Source organism: Natator depressus, chromosome 16 (genome assembly GCF_965152275.1).
Source record: "Natator depressus isolate rNatDep1 chromosome 16, rNatDep2.hap1, whole genome shotgun sequence".
Classification (NCBI taxonomy): domain Eukaryota; kingdom Metazoa; phylum Chordata; order Testudines; family Cheloniidae; genus Natator; species Natator depressus.
The window spans coordinates 16,052,522-16,076,022 of NC_134249.1; the positions used below are offsets into that span (position 1 = coordinate 16,052,522).

The following is a 23,501-nucleotide window of genomic DNA, read 5'->3' on the forward strand; positions in this document are numbered from 1 at the left end:
GGTGTGCTGGCATAAAGTCCTGTCTCCAATGCTCAGTCGGACCAATAATGTTCAGGCTTTCCCCACCCCTCCTTCTTTTCAGCCAGGCTCCCTCCTTCTTCCACCTTTCTGCCCTGGAGAACAGAATGAAGTGCCTCAGCGTGGGTGGGATGCTGAGCCCACGCCCCTTCCTTGGCCTGCTCCCCCTCTTCATGCACCTTCCACTCTTCGTGCAGAATGGAGCAGAACTGGCCACCACACTCAATAGGTTGGGGCAGAAAGAGCCAGGGAGGGACAAACAGGCCCAGAGACCACCACAGAAGGAATTTCCCTAGCTGACAGGGTGATGGGCTGATGGGGAGGGGAGTGGTGAGCTGCTAAGCAAGCCCATGACTGTACAGGAGTGGGGAGTAGAGACCAGCCCCAGATGGAGCAGGCGAGATTGTGAGGTTGCTCCTATTTGACTTTAAAAGTCATTTACAGTCTACTCTCTCAGCAGAGATCACCTACAGATTAGCTAGGCATGAACACAGGCTTCCACGTTTTGCAGCCACACCCTGTTGTCTTGTGAAATTGTCAAATTAAGCTAAGCCGGATCAGAGCTGGTCAGTCTTTGGATGGAAGCTTCCAGGGAAACAGCTGCTAGAAGGGGGATTCATTGATCATTCAGCAAGTGGTAATATTTTCTTGCTTTACATTTTTCAAACTGCCATGCAAACATTGGATTCTTTACTGATTATTACTATCCCTGCAACAGATAGGGAAACGGAGCCGCACAGAGCGTACAAGGGAGTGATTTGCCCATGAGCTCACATCAAGTCTGGTGGAGGGGGAAGTAGAATTCAGAAGTTCTTGACTCCCAAGAGACTTCTTTCTACCAAGTCAGTACTGAACCAGTGCTCTGGACATTGTGATTCTGGGAGTGATGCTCTGCAGACAAGACTTAAAACAAGGTAATTCAAAATCCCATTGCACTTTTTGGAAGAATTGAGTAGAGCTGTGTGGCCAACAGAAGTTCTGTTTTGTGCAGGATTTTAAAATCTGGCTTTGTTCTGAAGGGGAACAGAAACTGAAAATTTCAAAATATATTATAACATAAAATTAAAAAAAAGTTGAAATAAAACCAAAATGATTCCATTGACCCAATCCTAATTTTGGGGGGAATTTTTCTGCACTAAGAATCTCCAATTTTTGAATATCTATTCCAATGCAGAACTATAATTTCAAAACAAAAAACTGAGATGTTTCATTCTGAAAATGTTGACAAGGGGACATTTCTACCTTGTTAGATTTCCCCTCTCCCCCCCCCCAGTGTTCTTCTGAAATTAACCCAGTTTTCAAGAAGCATTTTGATTTCAATAGAATCTGGTTCTGTTACAATTTCGCTGAGCCTGTTTAACTTTGCTGTCTTCGTCAATTTCTAATTTGGGTCATTATAGTCTACTTATAACTCCAAATCATCTCTGCAGCTTCAGTGGGATTCTTCTTCAAGTTTAGTAGTACGTGGCTGCATAGCATGCTGGGGACTGTTAAACAATTGCCACATTCCACTCCAGCAGTGGCTGCATGTGAGGACTGGGTAAAGCAATACCTGTGCTATAGTGTGGAGAAGAGCTTGAAGGTGAAAATGTTCACGCTGAAGGCCGGCCTTTGAGGCCCAGCAGTAACCCAACATAATGTAGCGCTTGGGGATATTTGCTGATCCCTTTGGTTGTCTATGCTTTTCCTTCTTAAATCTGTTTTTGTGTGCCCCAGTCTCACATTATAACATGCCCACTCTCCATTCCTCCTGGGGCTGTTTTCTCCTGGCAGCAGGGCTGATATACTGCACTATCACCTTGTTTCAGCAGAGGATGACGGAAATACAACACCTTCTTTTATGGGGTGGGGGGGAGGAAATATTGCAGTATTCTCCACTAAAGGACTCAAATACTGCAGCTGGAGCCAGCGTTGCTGTAGCATTTCGGGTTAATACTCCAGAATACTGTCGTTTATTTTAAATAAGGTTCCTTCCCCCACCTCCCATTCATCACCACCACCACCTCCTTCACTGCCACCTCCAAATCAAAAGCCTACTGAAAACCAGTCCTATTGTAGGAAGGCAGAAGGTTTTGCTGTTGAGCAGTTTGGCTGCAAGTGTCTGCTGCTGCTTCTTGGCTGTGGCTGCTGGAGCTTGGGGTGTGCTGAAGGTGTCGGTGATGCTGGTGTGGGTGGGGATGGGGAGGTTTCCAGAATCATGGGGACAGAGGCATTGCTGTTCTTCCCTGACTGCATCTCCAGTGCAGGCTGCGCAGCTGGGATTGCCAACTGAGCTGATAGGCAGCAACAGCTATGCAGGGGGTTTGGGCCGTCAGACCCCGCCAGCCCAGGGGAATGTGGGGCCAGCCTGGGAGGACAAGCCTGCTGGTTGGGGAGGGAGCTGGCAAGGAGGGGAAATGTGCTGGGCCTGGGCAGAGGCCACTCACAGCAATCAGCCACCTTAGGCAAAACTTCAGTCTGCTGCCCTCAACCTACTCTCCTAGAAGTTTGCAACAGCCCCTCTGCGCCTCCCCGACTGCTGCTACTCCCCAGCCCTGAGCCTCATGCAGCCGGGTCAGAGGCTGATGGGCCAGACCCCAGCCTGGGCCTCTGGGACAGACCCCAATCTGACATCCCAGTGGGTTGAGCTGGGCCAGGCCACCATGAAAGTCCCCTCAGGCCTGTGCCCTAGGCCTTGCAAGCTGCCAAGACCTGCTCTTTGGGCCCGCAGTATCCCTGCCTGCACCAGTCACCCCGCACCGCCCGGCCCACCCCCTGCACTTTTCTGGATTTGCATCTCAGTGTTGGGCTCGTAGCCGTGTCAGTCTCTCCAGAGCCCACACATGGGGGAGTTGAAGCAGAAGGTGGAGCAGGAGCCAGGCACTGCGTGGGCAGCAGGGGGGTTAGCTGCCAACCTGAAGCCGGGTGGGGCATTGCACTTGTGGCTGAAGGCCTAGCAGAACCTGTGGTGCTGTCAGGAGCAGCCCCAAGCCGCTCAGCACCGAAGCCACTGCTGTGATCACTATCTTACCTGAACTGGGCTCAGGGAATAGCGGAGTGAGGGCAGGAACACTTCCCCAGCAGCTCAGCTGGGGACCGCTTCCTGCTTCGTGGAGCCACGGCTGGTGGCTGCCCACATGTCTGGGCAGCCCCTCTGCCGCCACCACCAGTCTGCCGCCTTCCAAAACCTGCCATTCTAGCTAGCTGCCTAGTCTGCTATAGCTAGCAAGGCCTCTGAACTGTGGCCTCAGAGAAGGGATCTGGGGAAGGGAGCTGGAATCCATCAGCCTGGGAGTTCTCCAAGGTGCTAAAATAAACCCAGTGTGGATCAGATTGCAAGACCAAAATAACCCAGCAGCAGCAGCTTAGGAAATCTGAGCAGAGAGCACAGCGCTCAGCAGAACGTGTGTGAGGGAGGGAAGGCACATTTTAATGGTTTATTAATAATATTTCAAAGCCGTGTATTTCTGGTTAGCTTCCAAAACATGGTGTGCCTCTGTGAACCCTGCTTCACCTCTCCTGACATGCAACATGCAGGTGCAACATGTGTCTGTGCTCAGGGCAATCTGTGAATGATGCAGCCTCAGTGTGATCTGTAGGAAACCCAAAACTTTTCTCTTGAACTCTCCTTCCCCTCCCAGGCGATGGACCATTGCAGCCTTCCTAGTTGTAGGGCTGCTAGCAACAAGCTGCTAAAAGCAGAGTTCCCTGCCCAGTCCAGTCTTACCCCTGAAAAGGGGGGAAAGGGATGAGTTGCCGCCTCTCCTCCCTTTAGGAAGAGTGGGAACTGGACAGATAATTGCCTTCCTCTCCCATCAAGCTGCTAGGAGGAGGACATTGGGAAATAAGCTGCTAAATCTGTGGGGTACCCTAGTTAACCACTTGTGCTTATGTTTAAGGCTGGGACCCTGATTAGAGCTTGTGGAATGTGTGTATGTGTGAGAGAGAAAGAATGTCCCCCCTGTGTACTGGAAAGTAGTTGGCAGGAGAGAGACCTGTCAGATTTAAAATTAACCCCAAGTGTTTGCTTTCAAAGTATTTTTCCCTGTGATTACTCCACTAGGGAAACTGCCCAGTAACAACGTCCTCCTCCTCCCCACCCCACCCCCGCCATGGCCCAGAGAGACAGAACTCTTCCTCCTGATTGTTAGGACCATTGCTACAAAAATAACACTTAATTGCAAATGACCCCCCCCGCCCCCGAGCAACACCCCTGCAGCAGGGAGTAGGAGTGTCTGGGCCATTCAGAGCAAAAGTGACAGCTGTCATAAAGTTAAAGCGGTGACCTGTCTAGCCTATGGCACGTGGGTGGTGATTTTCCCATGCCGTGGAACCTCAGCACAGAGTAACGCAGCTGCATGACTCTCTGATCAAATGGGACCTACTGCGTGCCTGTGGTGTACTACTAACAGCCCTCCTGTGCTGCCTCTTGTCTGTGTCCGCACGAGTGTGTGGTTGTGTGTATTGTATATGCATATAAGTGGTAGCTGTCTTTACAAGCCAAGCTGGGGTGTGGCTCCTGGGATGGGATAGGTGTGTTTGGAGAGGGGAGGGGACAGAAAAGTTTGCTGCAACGCAGTGAAAGAGCTCTGTCCTCAGCTGGTCATCACATAGCAGTGGTTGATCCCTGGGGCAACAGTGGCTGAGAAGCTGCATTAGACTGAAATACATTCCCTCTCTATGGATAACAGGTAAAAAATATATCTGGTGGTCTGAGAAAGAGGCTAGGAGTTGGGACTCCTGGGTCCCTTTATTACCTCTGCCACTGATTTGCTTGGGCACATCATGGGCTAACCTCTCTGTGTCAGTTTGTCTGTAACAAGGTCTTATACCACCTCCCTCCACAGGGCTGTTGTGATGCTTAATTAATTCATGTGACACACTTTGAAAGACTCAGATGCAAGGTGCAATAGATGTGTAAAGTTTTATTATTTATTTTTTTATTTTATTATCCTCCAAAGCCAAAACCACCTCCTACAGATGGTCTCAGCTCTCCCGTGCAATGTATGACTTAATGCTTGTATTGATAAATAGTACTGGAACCAAGGAATGTGTGTGCCATAGGGCAATGGTAATCTGTAATTGCACTGCCTATCATCTGAGGATTTCGAGGCCTGTGACAAAGATGGGTGTGTGTTATATCCACTTGACAAATGTGGAAACTGAGGCATGCAAAGAGGCCTTGTGGCTTGAAGGGCAATCCAGCAATACTGTCAATATTGCTCCTGTCACCATATGGAGGGGTCAAAGTAGCAAAGGCATCCCCTCCAAAAGACTCAGCCTGGCCTACAGGGCTGCAGAGAAATGTCCCTGGAGACACCCCCTGTTCCTTTCCAAGCAGTGCCAGATTAAGCACAGATCCATTGAGCTGTAGATCCAAATCTTACATGGCAAAGGCTCTAGTTCCAACAGCATTTAGATCTACTGAGGTGTGGCTACCACCCGCACGGGGGGAGGAGGGGGGGGACTTGGTTGGGGGCTGGCCCAAGCTGTCCTCTGCTGTCCTGTTTGTATTGCATTAGAGAGCTTGATCTGAGCCCCTATGCAGATGTGGCCTGAAGCAAGAGTAGGGAACTTGCTGTTGACATCTGTCGGTGAACAGGGAGAAGAGCAGCCCAGAGCTGCATGAGAACTCCAGTTGGACAGGAGCTCTAAAGGGCAGGAAGCTCTCTGCTGGCATCTATTGGTGAGCAAGGGGAAATGATTGAATGGGCCAGGCCTCATTTGCATTTCAGTTATGTGACAGGTTGGTGCATTTTGGTTAAGACACAGTTAAGTTTTGAGTTTGGGGGCAGTAAAATGCTATTGTCCGTGATGGGAAATGAAGGGACAAGAGAACTGCATCAAATTTGCCTAGGGTGAGAAGTCACCCTAACCGCGATTGTGACCTGGCACAGCTGAATAGCAGTTACTGGACAAAGTCTAAGTAAGTAATTTGAATGGATAGACTGGGCTCTACCTTCTGTTGAGATGCCCTTCCTGGTGGTAGGGGCTTTGTTTAGGGATGCTATATGTCATTGACTTTTCCCTTACGGAGGTAGCTTCAAGACGGTGGTTGGCTTTGAGGTGGTGGACAGAGGTAAACTGAGGTGCTTCAAGACCGTGCAGGGAGCTGAGGTGGCTTGGGCTGAAGCCACAGAGAACCGCAGCTTACCGGAGGGACTCTGGTGCAAGCATCTCTACCTAGCAATCAAAGCTGAAATCGCTTCCGCTGGGTCAGGCGGTAGAAGACCCTTCCCCCTCCCCCTGGCAACCCAGGCAGCACTTCCCTTAGGGGCTGACGACTGAACTGAACACCTCCAACCCTGGACGCCAAACTGCAAGTGGGGGAGCTGCGGAGGAGAGAAGTGGCCAGAGTGCATTAGGAGGACTGAGTTTGGAACTACTGCTAAGACACCTTGGGGCAGGGGGGAAGAGTCTTGCCTAATACTGTTCATTTATTAACTGCTGCCTTTCCCGAGGTCATTATGTTGCCCCTCTTTCTTCTCTGCCCCATAAAGTACTCTTCGTTTTAAACCCCTGAATTCCCCATCCCTCTCAAAGCTATGCAGCATCAGTTGGTCTCCCAGTAACATGCCTGTTACCTATAACCACTTCAACACACGTCTCCCTAAGAAATCAATCACGTCCTATTCCCTGAGCCTGTCAGTTTTCCCATACTCCATGCTTCCCCTTGAATGTCGTGCCTTGTAGTGTCTCTGGTCACACCTTGCTCTGCTACAGATGCTAACTGCATTGCAATCTTCCACGCTGATTTGAGTTTGCAGGTGTCGCCTGCTGGGAATCAGGGTTCTGTGATTCTGTGTGATGCAGTACAAACATGTGCTACAATGAGGCGGGCGGGAGAGAAGGGGGAAATCATTAGCAATCCAGCATCTCTCTTAGTCCAAAGGCAGGTGCTGCTACACCTACGGCCCGGAGGCGAGCGGGTTGGTGGAGCAGTTACTGCAGGAGTTTAGAAAAGGTGGCTGGGTGTTGGGAATATAGGACTAGTGATATTTGAAGGCAATTAACACCGAGGAGTGATGGGAATTATTTAGGGCAGCACAAAGGGGGACAAGGGGGCCAGTTATGAGCCATGGGCTTGAAACTAAGTGAGGGAAAAGAACTGGAGAAACTCCCTGACAGTGCCCCAAGGAAGCCTCCTCTCCTGAGACTTCAAACCCAGGCTGCACAACAGCCTGCAGGGATCAGCCCTGCCCTGGTAGGGAGGGGGGCGGGAGGTGACGTTTTCCAGCTCTAATTCCTCCATTAAATCAAATGCAAGAGCACGGTGAAAAACTACATTTCCCAGTCTCCCCTGCAGCCCTGGGGATATAAGCAATTGGAAGATTTAAATAGACCAGGCCTGAAGCAACCAACCTTTGGCACATAGAATTTCCCCTCCTCTTCTCTGTATCCATTGGCTGTTTAACCTTTTTTCTGGTGTTGGACTGGCTGCCCAGCCTGGCATTAATTTTTCTTCCAAGCTTGCTAGGCCCATGAAGTAAACAGCCATGTGCATTCCTTGCTCTATATTTAACAGCTGCAGTCTGTGCTGGGGGAGACTGCACAAGAGGGGAATCTGTGTCGCTTACCAAATTCATATCTCTGAAGGGGGGCGGTGGGGAGAGCTGATTGGAAGGGGAGAGGGATTTCTCTCCTGTATGGTTTTTTGAAAGCAGGTTTCATCTAGGGAGACTCCACAATGCCAGCATCCCAAAGCCGGACCAGAGCCAGAGAGCGGAACAATGTCCTGAACAGGGCTGAGTTCCTCTCGTTGAACCAGCCCATGAAAGGAAACCAGGAGACCAGGAGCTCCAGCAGAAAGCAGGGCAGTCAGTCTGGTCTGGCTCCCACCCAAAACGAAGGCACCAAGGAGCGGAGGCAATCTCAGCAGCTTCCTGAGGAGGACTGCATGCAGCTGAACCCCTCCTTCAAGGGAATTGCCTTCAACTCCCTGCTGGCCATCGATATCTGCATATCCAAGAGGCTGGGGGTCTGTGCCAGCAGCGCCTCGTCCTGGGGCAGCGCCCGCTCCATGATCACACTCATCGGGATCACAGGGCATGGTGTACCCTGGATCGGGGGCACACTCATCTGCCTGGTGAAGAGCAGCACGCTGGCGGGACAGGAGGTCCTCATGAACCTGCTGCTAGGTGAGTAAAATACTCCACCTCCTGCACTCAAAGCCCAGCCCCTAGTCACAAGGGACAGCAGGCTTTCCCCCCTCCTCTGTCTTTTTCATCCATCTCCAGGGTTTTTAAAGGAAGAGGGAATGAACTTAAATTCAGAAAACTTATGTTTATGGGGTTCATGGCATTTATTGGCCATCTCTGTAGATCCAGGATGTGCTGGGATACCCCGTTGATGAGTGCAGTAGGGTGCTCAGATACCATGGTGATGGGCGCAGGAAGGTGCTCTGATACCATGATGATGATGGGCGCAACATAAGGACCTAGCGGGCACGTGCTAGGTTCTGTGCCTTCCTGCCTAAGAAGTCCAGCTGGCTTCCATTTGGCTACTCCTGGAGTAAGGACCTGTGCAATGTGAGACTAGCAGAATGAGACCTGGAACGGTTAACGACCAAACCTGTGGGCAGGAAAACCTTATGGCTTTGATGCTGTCAGCCAGATCCTTTATTTAAACTGTATCTGTCTCCCTCAGAGGCTTAGTTGGGGCAGATTTAAAGATGAATTAAGATTTCAGTCGAGGGTGGTTGAAGGCAAAATGGGGATCAGAGTCACCCAAGTTCGGTGCTCTCTCTGCAAATGTTTTGTGTCCCCCTTCCCTCTACCTTGGACAGACTCTGGCTCCTCTTCTCAGCTGCCCCAAGGGGAGTCTCGTCTCCCGCCTGCTCCTGCTTCTTTGATCTTCCTCCCTTCCTTCAGCAGGTGCCTACTCTGCACCATCACCTGCTGCTCTGCCTTGCCTTACTGAGCAGAGAGAAGCCCCTTTTAAAAGACTATGAGGACCAACTGGTGAGGAACTAAAGGCCCCTGGCAGGCCTGTACACATATCCTATGCAAGGCTAGCCTCTGGGGCCCAGGAAGCCTGCGGCTCTGGGCCTCTAAACATTTGCAATCCAATGAAGATCAAATGCTAATTTCAGCTTTCACATTTTTCCCCCCGTTGCTTGCCCTTTTCACTGCAAAGCTACGATTCCAAATACAAAGCAGTCCCTGGGCTGGCCCCCTTCTCACAGGTTATTCACACTTAGCCATGCAGCTGCTAGCACCTGGCCTCTTGGGAACACAAACCCACATTGGTAGGTCCCCTCAGTTCTGAGGTGGTGCCCAAAATAGCCTCTGCTGGGCTTCCCCCTAATCTTAGCTCAGCTCCCAGTGACCCACAAAAAAAATCATTATTTTTGATCTTGTTCTTCTTCATGGGAAACGTAAAGGCTAGTTTCATCCCTTATTGATCAAAGGATGGTGTACTTTGTCTAACACCCATTGCCATAGTAACTAGGCAGTTTCCAAATAGGGGCATATTAGGGAGATTGCAGGAGACTTGGAACAAGATGCACGGAGACATTTCTGTCCCCTGCGTCCCCCTTGTCACATTTCCATCATCTCCCCTCGTAGACTTGCCATTATCATGTACAAGGGGGTGGCTGATACAACAGGAGTGGCCAGTTAAATGCCCAAAATTAGGAGGGCAGAGATCTGCCTATTTATAGAGTGCCATTGCAATAATATCTAAGTGCTGTCAGGATAAAAGGCCATACTGGGGATGTGTGGTTGGTGGACCCAGCCAGTGACCGCAAGACCCATTGCGCCTAAGAGAATGAGACGGGCATAGTATGGCCAGCGAATGTGTGTCTACCTGCTCCTCTGTTTCGTGAGTTGCTTCTCACTGAGAGTCTGGAATTTTTCCCCCAAGACGGATCCTTGAATATTTCAGTGACCTTTTAATTTTCTCAGCTCTCCTTCAGAAGGAGACAGGGCTCCCGTCACAGACTTTACCTCCCCGCAAGAAACTTGGTTTGCTGATACTGTCCGACATCCTCTATCACCCTTTTGTTTTGGCTCAGCCCCATATGCATTCAAATCCAGCAGTACTTGGTGATAACAAAGCCCTTCTGGGTGGGGATGGGTCCGAGGGAATGAGCTCTTCCCACCCTCGTCCTGACCCTTTGGAAGGGGAAGCAGCGAGGCTGTTCACCCCACTTGGCTTTCCTCCCTTCCCCCAGCCCCCTCGGAGTCTGATACAGCGAGCAGAATTTCTGATGCAGTCTCTGGGCAGGGAGCCAGCCCATCACAAAGCGCTTGTTTAGGATTTGTAATCAGGCTTTGCAAAGGGAAGGAGTAAGGAGATTGTTGAAATGGGACTGGGGACCTGGCAGAGGCACAGCTGCAGATGGACAGCGGGCTGCATGCCCCGAGCTGTGTGCTGGGTGAAAACTTCCCGGCGGTATGATGGTCTGTTTGGGTGGGGGTGCTGAAATCTAGCCCTGCATCATCCTCTTCTCCCTCCCCATAGCATGGATCCCAGCTGTGGATCCCCTCCCTAGGCCCAGTGGACCCACGTTGGCCCACACATTTGCTGTCCATGCTGGGATTTATTAATTCACCTCTGTTTCATCCCCAGCCACAAATGCCAAGCAACCAAAGTAAAGAAGCAGAGTCATGGCCTGTGGCTAGGAGGAGCGTATCTGTCCCCATTATAAGGGCTGCGCTGCTAGAACACGCTTTCAGGAGAGCGAGGCCTGGGTGCTGCCAATCTCATCTGTTCAAAAATTACGAATCAGGCCCCCAAAATCATGATTGGCTTAAAAATCATGAGATTTAAAACCGTACAGTGTGGGTTCATTTTATTTGGAGCATTTAGAGGTCACATTTTCAAGTTTTTCTCTGCAATAAGGAGGGCTAGAAACTTACATTTTTAAAATCAGAGCTGAGATTTTCAGATAATCATCTGACTCCAGCAGCTGGAGAAAATCAAATATCCTGGGACTCACAATAAAATTGCCACAGTTGGCAAGTTGGGGCCAGTGCTTCAATCCAGATCCAAACTTTCCCAAAGCTGAAGGGAGATGGGATCTGGTGTTCTGATTCTAATCCACCTAACAGAAATGGGCCTAAGTTCATAGAATCACAGATTATAAAGCCAGAAGGAACCATTATTTAAGCTCAGTACCAATGTGGACACAAGAACAAATGGATATAAACTGGCCATCAGGAAGTTTAGACTTGAAATTAGACAAAGGTTCCTAACCATCAGAGGAGTGAAGTTCTGAAACAGCCTTCCAAGGGAAGCAGTGGGGGCAAAAGACCTATCTGGCTTCAAGACAAAGCTTGATAAGTTTATGGAGGAGATGGTATGATGGGATAACATGATTTTGGCAATTAATTGATCTTTAACTATTCATGGTAAATAGGCCCAATGGCCTGTGATGGGATGTTAGGTGGGGTGGCATCTGAGTTACTCCAGAGAATTCTTTCCTGGGTGTCTGGCTGGTGAGACTTGCCCACATGCTCAGGGTTTAGCTGTTCGCCATATTTGGGGTCGGGAAGGCATTTTCCCCCAGGACAGATTGGCAGAGGCTTTGGGGTTTTTCGCCTTCCTCTGTAGCATAAAGCACGGGTCACTTGCTGGAGGATTCTCTGCACCTTGAAGTCTTTAAACCACAATTGGAGGACTTCAATAGCTCAGACATAAATTAGCGGTTTGTTACAGGTGTTGGTGGGTGAGACTCCATGGCCTGCGTTGTGCAGGAGGTCAGCTAGACGATCATAATGGTCCCTTCTGACTTTAAAGTCTATGATTCTATGTGATCGTCTCGTCTGACATCTTAAGTACCACTGGACGTCCCTGAATTAATTTCTGTCAGAACTAAAGCAGATCTTTGGAAATGTTGGCTGTTTTTTAAGTGATAGAGAATCCAACACTTCCTTTGGCAAGTTGTTTCGATGGTTAATGACTCACTGTTTAAAAAAAAAAATGTACCTTTTTTCTAGTGTAAATTTAGTCTTGTCTAAATAATGTCAATAGCTTCAACTTCCAGCCTTTGTATCATCTTATACCTTTGTCTGCTAGACTGAAGAGCCCTCTGTTATCAAATTTCTCTTCCCCATATAGTTACATATAGATTGTGATCAAGTCATCCCTTAACCTTCCCTTTGTTAAAACCAAACAAATTGAGCTCAATAAACTGATGCTCTTTCTGGATCCAGAAATCTCTTAAGCCTGAAGAGGCTCGGTTCTGCTGCCCAGTGTTGGGCCCCTTTTTGTTCGAATGCAAGCTCTGATTCAAAGGACACTGCCTATTGGGCCCTGATAGTATCCGTTCCATCTTCACTCCTTTCCCCTACTCACAAATCCTCTTTAAGGGTAAGTGCTCCAGCTCCCTGGTAGTGAGTCAGAGAAGGCACTGGTTTTAAATCATTTCTTCCTGCAGAACGCCATACTTCTGAGGATAACAATAGAATAGTAATAGTGAACCTTCTTGTGGCACCATTTAATGCAAGGATGTTCAAATGCTGTACCAATATGAGTTTTAGTTCTCAACCCTGTTAGGAAGGAAGGAGCTGGTATCATCCCCACTTTATCACTGGGGAAGCTGAGCCACCAGAGAGAGGGGAGCTGACTTGTCCAAGGTCATGCTGAATGGTTGTCAGGGGCCCTGTCCATAAGGGAAGTTTGCTTGGGCCCAGGGAATTAGGTAATTCCCCCAGCACCCAGAAGTGGCTGATTCTGCTCTCGTTTACACTGTTGACTTCAGTGGAGCTACTCCTGATTTACACTGGTGTGAGTGAAAAGAGAATCAGGCCTGAGGTGTTGTGAAGGGTCTGGGCTGGCTGGTACCAGGGCTCATCCCTCTTGGAGATATGGAGAACACAAAAGTCCTCTTTTGAAGGACTCAGCCATTGGCTGCACAAAGCCCCCCTTTTGATTAATTTCATTTAGTAACCAGGCTGGGGGAGCCTGATGAACCTTCAATGTAAAACTCTGGCTGTGGGAAACCTGGTTTATTATACTGGGTTCTGTAACATCAGGCAGTTTAGCTTCTGGGGCCTGATTCTCCATTGGCTTGCTCTTGGTGCAGTCCTACACACCTGTGCAAGGCGTGGCAAGTGCTACCATGTGGATTTGGTAGCATTTTGCACTCGGCTTGCACAGGCATAAATGCTTATACAAGATGCATGTCAGTGGAGACACCAGCCCCCAGGTTCTGGGGCATCGGTGCCACATCTGATTGTGGCTTGCTGAACGTGCCACAAAAATCCAGGGTCCTGATTCCTAATCCCTTGCTCTGCCCATTAGTCTACGCTGTCCTTCCCCCTCCTATCCCTCAGCATTTGCCTCTCAGCCCATTAGGAGTCAACTGGATTGTGTTATTCATGAGGTTTGGTGGTGGTGAGAGTTTATTTACCTGGTCCAGAGTGGCATGGCTCCACTGACTTTAGTGACTTTAGTGAAGCGACAACAGTTGGGGACCAGGCCCTCAGATTTTAAATACGATGTTACCATTCGTTACGAGCCCTGCATGTTGTATCTAAGTCGTACGTTGGCTCCTTGGCTTTGTCACAGGGGGTTTATCACTGTCAAAGAAGCAGCACTGAATAAAGTGGACAGATCCTTCGTTTCTAAGGGTATGTCTACACTACGGAATAAGGTCGAATTTATAGAAGTCGTTTTTTTAGAAATCGGTTTTATATATTCGAGTGTGTGTGTCCCCACAGAAGTGCATTAAGTGCATTAACTCGGCGGAGTGCTTCCACAGTACCGAGGCTAGAGTCGACTTCCAGAGCGTTGCACTGTGGGTAGCTATCCCACAGTTCCCGCAGTCTCCGCTGCCCATTGGAATTCTGGGTTGAGATCCCAATGCCTGATGGGGCTGAAACATTGTCGCAGGTGGTTCTGGGTACATATCGTCAGTCCCCCCTTCCCTCCCTCCCTCCCTCCGTGAAAGCAAGGGCAGACAATCGTTTCGCGCCTTTTTTCCTGAGTTACCTGTGCGGACGCCATACCACCGCAAGCATGGAGCCCGCTCAGGTAACCGTCACCGTATGTCTCCTGGGTGCTGGCAGACGCGGTATGGCATTGCTACACAGTAGCAGCAACCCATTGCCTTGTGGCAGCAGACGGTACAATACGACTGGTAGCCGTCCTCGTCATGTCCGAGGTACTCCTGGTCGCCTGTGTGAGGTCGATCAGGAGCGCCTGGGCAGACATGGGCGCAGGGACTAAATTTTTAGTGACTTGACCAGGTCATTCTCTTAAGTCCGGCAGTCAGTCCTATTGAACCATCTTATGGTGAGCAGGTAGGCAATATTTCCTTCTGCACCGTCTGCTGCCAGCCAAAGATGTAAAAGATAGATGGAGTGGATCAAAACAAGAAATAGACCAGATTTGTTTTGTACTCATTTGCCTCCTCCCCTGTCTAGGGGACTCATTCCTCTAGGTCACACTGCAGTCACTCACAGAGAAGGTGCAGCGAGGTAAATCTAGCCATGTATCAATCAGAGGCCAGGCTAACCTCCTTGTTCCAATAAGAACAATAACTTAGGTGCACCATTTCTTATTGGAACCCTCCATGAAGTCCTGCCTGAACTACTCCTTGATGTAAAGCCACCCCCTTTGTGGATTTTAGCTCCCTGAAGCCAACCCTGTAAGCCGTGTCATCAGTCGCCCCTCCCTCCATCAGAGCAACGGCAGACAATCATTCCGCGCCTTTTTTCTGTGCGGACGCCATACCAAAGCAAGCATGGAGTCCGCTCAGCTCACTTTGGCAATTAGGAGCACATTAAACACCACACGCATTATCCAGCAGTATATGCAGCACCAGAACCTGGCAAAGCGCTACCGGGCGAGGAGGCGACGTCAGCGCGGTCACGTGAGTGATCAGGACATGGACACAGATTTCTCTGAAAGCATGGGCCCTGCCAATGCATGCATCATGGTGCTAATGGGGCAGGTTCATGCTGTGGAACGCCGATTCTGGGCTCGGGAAACAAGCACAGACTGGTGGGACCGCATAGTGTTGCAGGTCTGGGACGATTCCCAGTGCCTGCGAAACTTTCGCATGCGTAAGGGCACTTTCATGGAACTTTGTGACTTGCTTTCCCCTGCCCTGAAGCGCATGAATACCAAGATGAGAGCAGCCCTCACAGTTGAGAAGCGAGTGGCGATAGCCCTGTGGAAGCTTGCAACGCCAGACAGCTACCGGTCAGTTGGGAATCAATTTGGAGTGGGCAAATCTACTGTTGGGGCTGCTGTGATGCAAGTAGCCCACGCAATCAAAGATCTGCTGATATCAAGGGTAGTGACCCTGGGAAATGTGCAGGTCATAGTGGATGGCTTTGCTGCAATGGGATTCCCTAACTGTGGTGGGGCCATAGACGGAACCCATATCCCTATCTTGGCACCGGAGCACCAAGCTGGCGAGTACATAAACCGCAAGGGGTACTTTTCAATAGTGCTGCAAGCTCTGGTGGATCACAAGGGACGTTTCACCAACATCAATGTGGGATGGCCGGGAAAGGTACATGACGCTCGCATCTTCAGGAACTCTGGTCTGTTTCAAAAGCTGCAAGAAGGGACTTTATTCCCAGACCAGAAAATAACTGTTGGTGATGTTGAAATGCCTATATGTATCCTTGGGGACCCAGCCTACCCCTTAATGCCATGGCTCATGAAGCCGTACACAGGCAGCCTGGACAGTAGTCAGGAGCTGTTCAACTACAGGCTGAGCAAGTGCAGAATGGTGGTAGAATGTGCATTTGGACGTTTAAAGGCACGCTGGCGCAGTTTACTGACTCGCTTAGACCTCAGCGAAACCAATATTCCCACTGTTATTACTGCTTGCTGTGTGCTCCACAATATCTGTGAGAGTAAGGGGGAGACGTTTATGGCGGGGTGGGAGGTTGAGGCAAATCGCCTGGCTGCTGGTTACGCGCAGCCAGACACCAGGGCGGTTAGAAGAGCACAGGAGGGCGCGGTACGCATCAGAGAGGCTTTGAAAACCAGTTTCATGACTGGCCAGGCTACGGTGTGAAAGTTCTGTTTGTTTCTCCTTGATGAAACCCCCCGCCCCTTGGTTCACTCTACTTCCCTGTAAGCTAACCACCCTCCCCTCCTCCCTTTGATCACCGCTTGCAGAGGCAATAAAGTCATTGTTGCTTCACATTCATGCGTTCTTTATTCATTCATCACACAAATAGGGGGATGACTACCAAGGTAGCCCAGGAGGGGTGGTGGAGGAGGGAAGGAAAATGCCACACAGCACTTTAAAAGTTTACAACTTTAAAATTTATTGAATGACAGCCTTCTTTTTTTTGGGCAATCCTCTGTGGTGGAGTGGCTGGTTGGCCGGAGGCCCCCCCACCACGTTCTTGGGCGTCTGGGTGTGGAGGCTATGGAACTTGGGGAGGAGGGCGGTTGGTTACACAGGGGCTGTAGTGGCAGTCTGTGCTCCAGCTGCCTTTGCTGCAGCTCAACCATACACTGGAGCATACTGGTTTGGTCCTCCAGCAGCCTCAGCATTGAATCCTGCCTCCTCTCATCACGCTGCCGCCACATTCGAGTTTCAGCCCTCTCTTCAGCCCGCCACTTACTCTCTTCAGCCCGCCACCTCTCCTCCTGGTCATTTTGTGCTTTCCTGCACTCTGACATTATTTGCCTCCATGCATTCGTCTGTGCTCTGTCAGTGTGGGAGGACAGCATGAGCTCGGAGGACATTTCATCTCGAGTGCGTTTTTTTTTCTTTCTAATCTTCACTAGCCTCTGGGAAGGAGAAGATCCTGTGATCATTGAAACACATGCAGCTGGTGGAGGAAAAAAAAAGGGACAGCGATATTTAAAAAGACACATTTTATAAAACACTGGCTACACTCTTTCAGGGTAAACCTTGCTGTTAACATTACATACATAGCACATGTGCTTTCGTTACAAGGTCGCATTTTGCCTCCCCCCACCGCGTGGCTACCCCCTCAACCCTCCCCCCTCCCTGTGGCTAACAGCGGGGAACATTTCTGTTCAGCCACAGGCAAACAGCCCAGCAGGAATAGGCTCCTCTGAGTGTCCCCTGAAGAAAAGCACCCTATTTCAACCAGGTGACCATGGATTATATCTCACTCTCCTGAGGATAACACAGAGAGATAAAGAACGGATGTTGCTTGAACGCCAACAAACATACACTGCAATGCTTTGTTGTACAATGATTCCCGAGTACGTGTTACTGGCCTGGAGTGGTAAAGTGTCCTACCATGAAGGACACAATAAGTCTGCCCTCCCCAGAAACCTTTTGCAAAGGCTTTGGGAGTATATCCAGGAGAGCCGCGAATGCCAGGGCAAAGTAATCCTTTCACATGCTTGCTTTTAAACCATGTATAATATTTTAAAAGGTACACTCACCGGAGGTCCCTTCTCCGCCTGCTGGGTCCAGGAGGCAGCCTTGGGTGGGTTCAGGGGGTACTGGATCCGGGTCCAGGGTGAGAAACAGTTCCTGGCTGTCGGGAAAACCGGTTTCTCCGCTTGCTTGCTGTGAGCTATCTACAACCTCGTCATCATCATCATCTTCTTCGTCCCCAAAACCTGCTTCCGTATTGCCTCCATCTCCATTGAAGGAGTCAAACAACACGGCTGGGGTAGTGGTGGCTGAACCCCCTAAAATGGCATGCAGCTCATCATAGAAGCGGCATGTTTGGGGCTCTGACCCGGAGCGGCCGTTCGCCTCTCTGGTTTTCTGGTAGGCTTGCCTCAGCTCCTTCAGTTTCACGCGGCACTGCTTTGGGTCCCTGTTATGGCCTCTGTCCTTCATGCCCTGGGAGATTTTGACAAAGGTTTTGGCATTTCGAAAACTGGAACGGAGTTCTGATAGCACGGATTCCTCTCCCCATACAGTGATCAGATCCCGTACCTCCCGTTCAGTCCATGCTGGAGCTCTTTTGCAATTCTGAGACTCCATCATGGTCACCTCTGCTGATGAGCTCTGCATGGTCACCTGCAGCTTGCCACGCTGGCCAAACAGGAAATGAGATTCAAAAGTTTGCAGTTCTTTTCCTGTCTACCTGGCCAGTGCATCTGAGTTGAGAGTGCTGTCCAGAGCGGTCAAAATGGAGCACTCTGGGATAGCTCCCGGAGGCCAATACCGTTGAATTGTGTCCACAGTACCCCAAATTCGACCCGGCAAGGCCGATTTAAGCGCTAATCCACTTGTCAGGGGTGGAGTAAGGAAATCGATTTTAAGAGCCCTTTAAGTAGAAATAAAGGGCTTCATCGTGTGGACGGGTGCAGGTTTACATCGATTTAATGCTGCTAAATTCGACCTAAAGTCCTAGTGTAGACCAGGGCTTAGCGTCAGGATGAGGATTCACTGTCTGCCTGAATGAGGGTGAAAGGCTGGGGTGCAGGGATTTCCTCCTTCATAAAAGTAAGCAAAAGGTCAGAGCACGCTCGCTTCAGTCTGTTCCCTGTATGCAGAGCCAGCCTTAAGATCTGTGAAGCCCCAAGTAGCCAGGACGGGTGGGGAACCAGGCTGTAATGTCCTGGGGAAATCCCCTACAGATTCCTGACCAGGACTTTGGAACAATCCTACAAATCCATCCCTGCCTTTATACTGAGCCCAGTACATGCAGGGACAGGACTCTGGGAGTTTAGAGAGTACTAGGTGAATACCCATGCGGTGCAGACAAGCTCATTGTTCATGTGTCTGTGGGTATGTCTACATTGGAATCAAGGGGTGTGATTGCAGCCCGTGTAGACATACTTTTGCTAGCTTGGGTGCTGGTAGCAGTGAAGCCACGGCCACACAGGCTCCAGAAACTCATCCAGAACCCTGCGTACTACCCTGGTTTCTCTGCTCCGGAACCTGAGCAAGCTCAGGATGTCTACGCAAGGTGGAATCACGCCCCGTGACTGCAATGTAGACGTATCCTTTCGGTCGAGTCTCAGGGCTCAGTAACCTGGACACATCCCAAGCAATGAGTTACCTCCTCTTCTGCTCTAAGGGGAGTTGCATGGCCAGATGGGCCAAGTCTACACTACAGACCTATGTCACTATAACTACGTCACTCGGGTTTGAAAAATCCACACCCCGTAGCAACGCAGTTACATCAACCTAACCCCTCATGGAGACAGCACTATGTTGATGGCAGTGCTTCTCCTGTTGATTTATAACCACTGTCTTTCGGGGAGGCGGATTAACTCTGCTGATGGGAAAGCTCTCTCCCATCAGTCTAGGAGCATCTTCACTTAAGCACTAGAGCGGCGCACCTGCATCGATGCAGTTGCACCAATGCAGTGTTTTTAGTGTAGACCTGCCCAGCATCAGTATATAAGCAGCAGAGTTTGTGGGCCCCAGGTGGGATTGCCTATAGGCCAGACATATTGATGATTATTTTTTAATTAACCCACCGACATGCTAGGGAGCATCTGAATTAAGCAGAAACAAATTATGTTCCAATGGTGGAGGAAACCGCTTCTGAAGACCCGGCGGCTTGCATGTTCGTTCCCTGCTCAGACACTCTGTTCCGAGGTGGCCCCATCCCCGGCTTGTCACCCTGGTATGCAAGGGAGACCCTTGCCTAGCCTCCCCTCCTGGGATCTGCTCTGCCCGCTGAAATCTTGGCAAGTTTGCAGCCTGTCTGTGCAGTGAGGTGGAAATTTTTAAATGTCAAGTGGGCTAATGTGACTGGCCCATGGTGGGTGTTGATCAGAGGTAACCTCACACACACATCCACCTCCAGTGCTCTCTGCATCGCACATCCACACCGCCTCAAACTGGGAGTGAACATTCCTCTTCATCACTCGTCATGCTGCAGATCTCTCTCATTATCCTTCTCAGGCAATGCAGTAAAAGCCCCAGGTCCTTTGCCACATGTCTCCCTCCCCTCTTGTCCTATCCTCAGTGATGAGTTCAGGCATTGTGGAATGGCAAATTGCATCCAACTTGCTGGCTTCCCCTCCTACTTCTCTCCCCGCCCGCTTCAGTTAGAGCAAATATGTTCTGTTAAAGAGCAACTCTGCAGTGTCCCTGCATATAGTGGCAGGCCTGGTGACACACTGGAACCTGCTCAGCTGCTGCAGGAGCAGAAACGAGGACCTATGTAGGACCCCTGCCAGAGCACTGGTCCAGCTAGCTTAGTCAGCTATCTCAGCCATGACTAAGGCCCAGCACTTCAGAAGAAGGTGGTAACGCAGGAGCCTTAATAGCAAGACTCCCAGGGAAAGCTAGCAGGTAAAATGCCCTGAGGCCGAATGTGGATTCAAAGCAAAGGGAAGTGCTGTGGTTGTTAAATGGGGGAGAGGGAAATTGGCTGTATTTCTGTGCTACCCTGCAGGGGACAGCTGTCTGGATCTGCCTCACCCAGCTCTGAACTCTAAGAGGCACCCTTGGAAGTAGGTGTTCTCAGCTGAGATGGATCCTGCTCCTGCTGGGAGAAGCCTCAGTGATGGCTCCCGCCCCAGGGGCAATGTGTGTGTGTTTGCCTCTAATGCAGCTTGACAAGAGAAGTAGTTGGGGGAAAGGAGGACAGGAGTGTGGATTCCGGTTGCTTTCTTTAAGGCTGCCAGAGAGTTGGCTGGGAGTGTTGAGGGGCAGGAGAGAGGGGCTCAGGGACTCTTGCTGTCAGTCTGGAGTAGGAAGTAAAGACAGTATTAGAGGTTTTCTCCTCTTCCTGGCAGAGCCAGGCTGAAAAGCTCCACTTTGTTAGAGGATTTCTTAGATGTGATTTCAGGTTTCTGCTCCTGGCTCCCCTTTATCACTCTCCCTGGGGCACTGAGAGGCCCAAGTCCTCAAGGTTCATAAAGTGCTTTGAGTTCAACAGGTGGGAGGCACTGTAAATCCTCCAAGGCTATAAAAAAAAAAATCTAAGAGGCTGATTCCACTTTCACTGAAGCCGATGGGACTTAAACGCATGCTTAAGTGCATTGCTGAACAGGGATAAGCTGAAGCATGGCTTCATGTTGAGCATGTGCTTAAGTACTTAGCTGAAGCTGGGCCTTAATCATGACATTATGGGTTGCCCAGGCGCTCGGCGTTGCATCGCCAGCGGGTGAGCAGCACAAAGTGCTTCTCTTCCTTCTCCCCACAGGCAAAATGTTCTGCTTTTCTTTCATTTCCACACCTGGCCCAAGCCTTCCCTCCCATGAGAGACACGGACCACAAGTCAAATCTAGTTACGCTGATGCAATGGTCTCATGCGATATGCTGTCGTTACGGGTTGCCTGTGCACCATGCTGTCTCATGCTGTATGGTGCCATTACAGGATGCATTAGCACTGTGTTGGTATGGTTGCCATTATGGGATACACCGGTACTATTCTGGTGTCATTATGGGTGCCTGGGTGTTATCAGTGCAGTGTTTGTGCAATCTCTATCCAAGCTAGTGGCACAGTTGGGAGAGAGGTCTCCTGGCGCGTCAGCTCGCCTCTGCACATAGCTAGCAGGATTTGTAGGCAACAGATCCGCTTCAACCCAATAAACAAGATGTTCAGAGGCAAGTGCCCCGCAGAGGCCCAGCTCCTGCATAGCACAAGGTTTTTTCACTGTGCTCACCCTTTGCTCTTCGCTTCTCCAGAATAATTGCAGAGCCCATGCATGGCAGAGCAAATTTGGGAAGCAGCCATGCTAAGTAATTGGTTCTAAGATACAAATTGCCCAGCTCCCAGGGGCATCTTATATCCAAGGGGAGGCTCTCTAGGCAGCCTGTGGTTTCACTCAGGGCTGTTTTCTGATAAGCTAGGAGAGGGATTTTTAAATTCCAATGACCCCAAATTCCTCCACTATATTATCCTCCTGGGACCCCATGTTCCAGAATCCTTTGTGTTGTTTTGACTGAAAAATAACCTCCCCAAAATGCTGCAATATATCATTAATTATTGTTTAAGTTCATTGTGCGATCTGTGGCCACTGTCTCCATTGATGTGTGTAGCAGGTGAACCTGATCATTTCACATGTCAGAATATTGAGAAGTAGTGGGCTGGACTTTCAGAGTTGCTGAGTGCCTCCCACTCCCACTGACCTCAGGGCTTTAGAACACCGGGCCCATCAATTTATATCCTTGTTGGGAATGGTATAACTTGCACGTTCCCCAGGGCTACATGTTCAGGGAAACTAATTTCTACAGCAGCTTACACTTGTGATGTTTTCCACACAAGCAGTAGGTGCTATTGAAATGCTGTGAGTTCCAGAAAACAGCTTCACAAACCATCTTGGAGCCACAACTTCCAGGAGACGAGAATCACAGCCTTGAAAGTGCTTGGTTTGAGCTCCATCTTCGACCCTGTGTATTACCATAGGCGTGGCTCCTGTGAGCTCTCCAGGGGGGCAATTGTCTTTTCCTTTATGTTTGCACAGGGCCTAGCCCAGTGCGGCCCTGATTCAGATTGGAGCCTCTGCGTTCTAGTGTAATACAAGGAATAAATAGGGGTTAGCCATAATGCCCATGCCCTAACATCTGTAGGGATTGGTCTGAGGATAGGGTTTTGTCTGTGGAACTCCCCGGTATTACTCTCTGGCTGTTGTCTGAGCTCATTGTAAGCTCTCCTGCTTGAGTGAGTTTCTCTCCACCCATTTCACTTCCCCTTTTCACATCTACCCCCATGACTGGCAGGTGGTAATGATGCCTGGGGTTACTAGCTGAACCATTAGGTCCTGGCTTGTGATTTTTAGTTTGATATTTATCCTAGAGCCCTTACTGCCAAGAGTTGTCCTTGTCATTTGAGTGGTTCCATCTGAGTATCTGCAGGAGCAGCCGAAGCAAAAGGCTTTGGGACTGTGTCTTTTTTTAGTACTACACCAAGGCTGTTCAGCAGTAATCATTTGAGAACTTATTCATATAAACATCTCCCTGGCGCATCTGCCGCATCCCTGGAGTCGCTTCTCCAGCTCCAACCTATGGGAGTCAGCCAGCCTTCCTGCACAGTCAGCGAGAGCTGCTGCCCCTTTAAGATCATCACTCCTGAATCTACTTCAGAACCCTTTCTTAAAGGGACAGCAGCAGTGTTCACACCTCAGAACACCAGAAAGGAAAGAAAGGACAAAGAGGGAAATCCTTTTATTCAGTCTTCCTTTAATGGTGATATTAGAGGTATAGTTTTTTAAGACATAAATGGAAGTATTAACACTTCTAAGTTTGTCCCTAACCTGTCTCTGCAGGAGGTTACCTCTCTGCTGTTACTGAGCTGTAACTTTTAAGTGGTTCCTGAATGCAGTAGGAACAAGGTAGATATATTTATCCTTTCTCTGTTAGCAGAGCTAATAGCTACCCATGTGACTTCCGTTAATTTCAGTGGGAATCCAGTGGGTGAACATCAGAGGCCAGACTTTAGCAATTTAGATACCACCGTGACTTATCGTACTAGAACTCCCTAGATAGGTAAGATTTGGCCCTCGGTTTTATGTGCTGAGTAGAGTTGTGAAACCATCTCGATTTGCACTTTGGGAGATTTTTTGCCCAAGAAATCTTAGGTTTTCACACTTTTAAAAAACATTGGGTCACAGGAGAAATTGAGCACACACCATTTAAAAAAAAAAAAAAAGTGGGGGTGGGGGGGGAGCAAGGGAAGGCTTAAACC

At 49.7% G+C, this 23,501-nt stretch overlaps 1 protein-coding gene across 2 annotated transcripts in view; it reads left to right on the plus strand.

Annotated features, from left to right (window-relative positions):
* PLPP7 (phospholipid phosphatase 7 (inactive)) overlaps positions 1-23,501 on the plus strand; it is a 30,402-nt gene that overhangs the window by 919 nt on the left and 5,982 nt on the right. The window contains exons 2-3 of one of the 2 annotated variants that reach the window (XM_074973640.1): positions 737-932; positions 7,662-8,135. In XM_074973640.1, the coding sequence (XP_074829741.1) occupies positions 7,685-8,135 (451 nt within the window). In that variant the 5' untranslated portion in view covers positions 737-932; positions 7,662-7,684. Of the gene's footprint in view, positions 1-736; positions 933-7,493; positions 8,136-14,575; positions 15,148-23,501 lie in introns of those variants that run through there. The other variant, XM_074973641.1, reaches the window with a different exon arrangement.